Consider the following 7,156-nt stretch of genomic DNA (forward strand, 5'->3'; position numbering starts at 1 on the left):
TTGCCTGTCTCAGTTGTAATCAGATGAGGACGAAAGGAACAATCTTCCTCTCGCCATATGAACGTGAGATAACTCGTTTCGATGCCTGTCTACAACAGGAATGCCTGTCTAGAAATCTATTAGAACTGCCAATCAATTAGTAATTTATCGAGATATTGGCTGTATCCCGAGTGAGCCCACACAGGGATAAGCGAGGGGATGAAGAATTGAGGTAGACAGCACATGTAAGACTTGAGATATCCACTCAAACAAGACCTACAGAATTCATACCACTTATTATCTTTTGGATTGTGGATATTGAAATATTCTTTTTTTCCACTTTGCCAAATTTAAAAATCAATTTGACACCCTGAATCCTTTCGGATTTTCAAACTACGCAAGCATTGAGCCAAATTTGATTGAGTGGTTTTCTTTCCTTGAAATAATGAGATGCAGCTTTCCAATTTCAAACAGATGAACATTTGGTACTGTGAACCCATTTCTTGTAACGTCACGTCTCCTCCAATATGTGGCAACGTGGTCAACTAACGACAACCTATATCACTCACTCACTCACTCACTTTCGTTCCTTCTCACAGCAAACAGCGAGGTACTAACACATTTGTGTATTTCAGTTCTCCACGATTTTGACGTGTACCTCGGGGTTGCCCCACACGCCAGTCACAAGAAACTGTGCTTTCATCACCAAGGCATCGTTCAGTCACGTGATACACGAATAGTGTGTGATGAAGCAATGAGTGGAAGGTATGTGTTTTCACGTTTATAGACACAGATAATGAAACAACACAAGATGATGTGACGATACGTGATGCACGTACTTGTGATACACGAATGGTGTGTGATGAAGCAATGAGTGGAAGGTATGTGTTTTCACGTTTATAGAAACAGATAATGAAACAACACAAGATGATGTGACGATACGTGATGCACGTACTTGTGATACACGAATAGTGTGTGATGAAGCAATGAGTGGAAGGTATGTGTTTTCACGTTTATAGAAACAGATAATGAAACAACACAAGATGATGTGACGATACGTGATGCACGTACTTGTGATACACGAATAGTGTGTGATGAAGCAATGAGTGGAAGGTATGTGTTTTCACGTTTATAGACACAGATAATGAAACAACACAAGATGATGTGACGATACGTGATGCACGTACTTGTGATACACGAATAGTGTGTGATGAAGCAATGAGTGGAAGGTATGTGTTTTCACGTTTATAGAAACAGATAATGAAACAACACAAGATGATGTGACGATACGTGATGCACGTACTTGTGATACACGAATAGTGTGTGATGAAGCAATGAGTGGAAGGTATGTGTTTTCACGTTTATAGACACAGATAATGAAACAACACAAGATGATGTGACGATACGTGATGCACGTACTTGTGATACACGAATAGTGTGTGATGAAGCAATGAGTGGAAGGTATGTGTTTTCACGTTTATAGACACAGATAATGAAACAACACAAGATGATGTGACGATACGTGATGCACGTACTTGTGATACACGAATAGTGTGTGATGAAGCAATGAGTGGAAGGTATGTGTTTTCACGTTTATAGACACAGATCATGAAACAACACAAGATGATGTGACGATACGTGCTGCACGTACTTGTGCTGTCTCTTTTACGGTGATAGAACTAATGGAAACTTCATACCTAACGCTCTTTTATGTACCTTTATACAATATATACATGCATGTAGCCACACACTGTTCAACTAGAACGAGAACCATTATAGGATCTTTTTCATGTCCAGAGAACATCCAATGTTAACTTGGTGGAATCCCACTTACCACGTCCGCCACTTATCATTCACCAACAAGGTTGGTGTTAATTGAATGTTCATACCTCTACTGTCATGCCAGTTGCCTCGAATAATATGCACCACTGACATATCATCAAACGTGTGTCTACGTCATCAAATAGCAACGTCTGTGGCTACGACATGACCGACCGACGATGATTATACGTCTCTGTCTACTAGGTGACAGGCCAATAATGAATATACACTCTGTATGGTAGTGACTGGACAATGATGCCTATACCTCTGATGTCTGGTGCCATGTCGGCAGACCATGAACATACTTTATCTGCCCCCAGGTCCTCTCAATACATATCTCTGGCTACCAGAACCACAGCGGTAGCCGTCACACGTGTCTGTATTGCCACGAGACGCGTTCCTGCAGCTGTAGAGTATACATGTATATGTCTATCTACTACAATCGCATCACGCGCACTCCATCACTGACTTATAAAGCCACATCCGGCTTTCTGTATCCTTTTCTATTCCATAGAGCTAAACCGTAAAGAGATGCATGTGCATTCTCTGATTGATTAAGTCAGCGTATACCTTAGTATCTTACTTGAACCCAGCATTAAACGACATGTACCATGCCCTTTCTTACTTTCTTACACATTAAACACACAACGGGGTAAGAAAGGCTCATTTAAGTTCCATCACATAACACAAACATGCATATTTGTTCAAGCCTAACTGTCCTGGGTTAATAATTCAGTTGGATCACCACCAAGTCATGTTCAATTTAATACCACCAAACCACGAGCGAACACCTCTGGAACCAGATTACATGGACAGGACTTATGCGGCTGGAATTTGATGTGATATATCTGCAACATGAACATACTGGAATTGGTCTTATGCCGAAGCCCTTTGCTCCACTGGTAATACATTCTGGCAATCAAGTCTAACCTATCAGCCATTTCATGTAATATTCTTCAATACACTTACCGCTGAAGTAAACATGCGTAAAATAGCCAGCTCAGAACATAGGATAGGGTAAAGGGATAATCTACCCGTATCATGTTTTATTCATTATCGGCACTGATAGAGGGGCTTTGCAGAATTCGTTTGCTGTTAGATGGTTTTGATCATAAGATGATTTAATCAATTGGAGGTATAAGTGGAGTAATACCACGCTGCTGCAATCGATTTCATCATTATCAGATCAATAATTTACTAGTTATATGACTGATTAGCTGCAGGATCAATAGCAGACAGATAATGAGCTAATTTGGTCAGTGGTTGAATATAATCTCATATCGCGCGACCTTGCAGGACGTGTCCTTGGTAAGCGTAATACGGTGAAATATATTGACAAGAGTCTGGCTTAGCACCGCCTGCAAGACGTTTGGACATCAGCATAAATCACAACACGTATAGATGTCTCACCGTGTACATTTGCTTTCTGTTGTTTCTTCACAGATATATGCACACTCACGCACACCCACGCACACCCACACACACCCACGCACACACCCCCACACCCCCCACCCCCCACACACTTCTCTTGAATCTGTCGCCTAATCGGTGACAGTATTACTGGCACAATGACCTTGTTTGTCTCAGTTCTTACGGGGATACACCGTACACACTCCCCAAATACATTGCGTCGTTGCCAACAATACTGTCATTCTGGAGGTGACTAGTATGGTCCAGCGATACTGTCTTTTATTTAGTACCTTTTATGAGGATAATGAATATATAGCCATGGCGAAAATAATGTTTTGATGTGTTCAGATTGTAAATGTGACAATGCAGAGCAATTCTTTCACAAAGTCCTGTACATTCTTGACGAGTCTTTGGTACTCTGAAGCTCTGAGATATATGTAGTGGTGTATTGTCACTGGCAGTCTGTCAGTTCTGAACGTGCAGATAGAAATTCTTCACAAATTCATTGATATTCTCTGAATACACAAATGACACGCGTTCCCCCGTGCTTGTTTCCACAGACGCAATTTAAGTTGTGCCTAATACTCTGTCAATACCGTTAAAACAAATGCATGTACTTTCATGAACACTGTAACTGCCTTTGTCGGGTATGTCTTTTAACAGAGCAATGGAAGATCGATAATAATTATATGGAATTGCGATACCGCTGACGTTATTCATGCCAACTAGTTTCTTTCAGCATTGTGCTGTTGTATAAAGCGCTGTGTGATTACGGGACTTTATATCGAACAAAACATTGTTCGTCGGGAGTGCGTCATCATCTTTTCTTTTGATCGCTGTTACAAATAGCTGCACAATAGTTGCACAATAGCTGATGTGACGTTTACCAATAGTGTTTTGTTTTACTTCAATCTGAATCAGAAATGTATATTAAGGTACAGTCCTTAGCCCTTGTCAATCGCTGATATAGAACAATTACGATTTCAAATTCATCATTCTGAAAAACTTCATATTTGATCCGATCTAACGGAAGAGAAATAAGTGTATATTATTACTGCCAACATCTGTCCTTGGCTAGAATATACACTGGATAGAGATGTAGAAATATCTTTTGTCTCATCACTATGCTGTTGCTGTTTCAGGTTTCTGACGATCGTACTACGGACTAGTGGCTACAAGCTGGAACACTTAGTATTGTGTGAAGTCATGGTATTTGGAAGGTGACGTCATACACGTGACATGCAATGTTGTACGAAGTTCCTGTCACATACACATGTATGGCACAAAGAAGAAAGCTGGATGACGGAGGACATGTTTGAACGAAATCAGACTGACCCTGTTCAGTGTCGTCAGTGCTGCTCTATGGCGCCAGAGAATGTCTTGTCGAAAGACCACGCTGCCTTTCTGTCGGTGTTGCTTTGACATAGGATACTGACACGGTTCCGTATGAAGCGGAAGAAAATATATTGTGCTTAATATAACTGTATCAAACTGTACACATTAGAGACAGTAATGATATAGTGCAGATTTGCACCGATGTTGTACAGAAGTACGTGACGTTACTGCACGCAAATAAACAAATCAACGTAAAGATCATGTGATGCTACGGTGACATAATATTGTAGCAGAGAACCATGATGGAGACCACGCCGTGCGACCCCGGAACTGAACTAAACAGGTCGTATACATCCCTGTATGTAGGAACAGATGCCTTCTGTGTGTTTTACTCGCAGCATTTTGTGCGACCAACTGGATATGATTATATATAATTCATGTCAATATTATTTTTCAAACTCCGGTGTATATATTTTGTATTATGTGTTTTATATTGTCATGATTCCAAAAGAATGGCTTGCTTGAAGGATGGTTCTGGTTCTGCAAACTTTGAAAGGAGTCGACATGCTATCATTAGATCTGATTTGTATTGTGTTTCTTCACATGGTCAAATTGTTGCTGGTCACGCATGACCGTTGCTTCTATTCTCTTTTTCTCCTGGCAGTATGTTTGATAAAGGCCACCATTTAATTTATCACGGCTAAGCATGTAAGGCATTTGCCCAAGGGTTAACACAACACAGGTATGTAAGGGAGCTTTGCACGTGACAGGATGTCGTCAGTGGGTTCCATCAGCTAAGTTGACGCGTTGTTTTACACATATGATCGCCTTGTGACTCGTTGCTTTTCTAACACCTGTACTGGATGTTATTTGGTGAAAACAGGTTTCTTGGCTTCTCTACATTCATGAGGCGATACGTGTTTGGTGCTACCAACCATGTTGTAGTTCCTTCTATGACATCCTCTATACCTAAGGTATCATATCTCCCCTCTGTTGTGTCCGCATGGTCCGGCTCTATATCACTTTCTGTCATTCCGCAACAAATAGGATATATTTAGATCATTGGAGTTATTATACTGAATTTGTTTTAGTGCCCTGCCATTTGATAGGTCTCAATACGTATAGGCCAGGTAGAGAATTGTTCCAGGGCAATTATCATATCAGAAGGAAGATATCATAACTTGGGTAGTAGACGATTGTTTCGTGGTTGCCTTTTACATGTTGTTTATAACAAAAGTACGTTGTGTAAATATAGTCTTTTGTACGGCACAACACTTATGTTTTGGTAGAAGTAACACATATTAGTTTGGCATTGCTTAATGTTTTACTAAGTTATGATTTAGAAGTACTTCTGGAGTCGCACAGCTGAACCAGCAGATGCCGCTGTTTTCGTCTCATTTAACTGTAGAAGTAAAGGTTTCTCCGGCAGTCATGCCCATGACCCAATGCTTACTGGGCAAAAGCATAGGTAACTCGTGACTTCAAAATACCTTGATGAGTTTGATGCCAAAACCACAGACTGACAGTGATAATAAACCCTGATCCGTCACCAATACATTTACAACGCTGTCATTTCGGGTCACAATGTGCTGAGATGTAACAGCTATTCTGTTGTAATACATGATAAGCCACCTCGATGTCGTGTGATAGTTTTGCCAAATGGAAACTTGAAACCCTTCAAATGTCACCAAGCTCTGTCCGACCATCATGGGACTAAGGTGAAATATGAAATGACAACGTTGACATTTATGTTAACATTCTCGTGCAATAACAATATTACATGTTGTTTTGGTGCCAATGGTGATAATGACGATAAATGTTGAAGAAATTTTCTTTGACATTCCTTAAAGACTGATGGTTTATTTATCCAACTCATTCAAACGTTTAACCGGCATGCTCTGTTTTGACATTCTCATCAGTTTTCTTTATTTCGCTTTCGAATAAATTGTACTTGTTTCAAATACCGTTACTTAAGACACACATTTCAATGTTTTCAATGACGTCGAATTTTATACAACTACACAGGGTAATAACACCCTCCTCAAGTAATAACAACAATATTGTACATTCGACTGCTTCTCTTCATTCTTCGTATGATGAAACCATGATGAAATATACATTTAATAAAACTTACAAAGGATGCACTTTTTGTTGTTTTTCTCTGGTCTGTTGTTTCAGATTGTGTTAAGAAATAAATAGGTAAACACAGAACCAAATTCTGAAAACAGGAAATGACACCGTAAGATCGATACGTAATCAATATATGATATTGAAACATCCACGTTTATGTTTACACTAAATTATGGCAAGACTATTGGTCAAGTTAACAACAGCTATAAGCGACAGGCTCCAGGGATAAATGTTGGTACATCCAGAATAACGTCACCCTTGAATGTCTTGGAAGAGGGCATGGTTCATGTCCACAAATCAAAAAGCTCTCCCGCCCTTCATATACTGGACTAGCAGACCGTGTAGAAAATGTCGTTTGACGAACCGTCTAGAACAAGCAATGCTGTCTGGTGTATACACCAGGGCCATGTCCCTCAAAACGATCGTAGCACTTAGATGATCATAACTCCCACACTTTAACATAGACTTACGACAGTCGCAG

General features: G+C 40.1%; 1 protein-coding gene across 2 annotated transcripts in view; it reads left to right on the forward strand.

Annotated features, from left to right (window-relative positions):
• LOC137290855 (uncharacterized) overlaps positions 1-6,683 on the forward strand; it is a 43,786-nt gene extending 37,103 nt beyond the window's left edge. For both annotated transcript variants that reach the window (XM_067822009.1, XM_067822010.1), the window contains exons 6-7: positions 615-744; positions 4,353-6,683. In XM_067822009.1, coding sequence (XP_067678110.1) covers positions 615-744; positions 4,353-4,434 — 212 coding nt within the window. In that variant the 3' untranslated portion in view covers positions 4,435-6,683. The remainder of the gene's footprint in view (positions 1-614; positions 745-4,352) is intronic.
• The last annotated feature ends 473 nt before the right edge of the window (positions 6,684-7,156 follow it).

The sequence above is a fragment of the Haliotis asinina genome, chromosome 7 (genome assembly GCF_037392515.1).
Source record: "Haliotis asinina isolate JCU_RB_2024 chromosome 7, JCU_Hal_asi_v2, whole genome shotgun sequence".
Taxonomy (NCBI): domain Eukaryota; kingdom Metazoa; phylum Mollusca; class Gastropoda; order Lepetellida; family Haliotidae; genus Haliotis; species Haliotis asinina.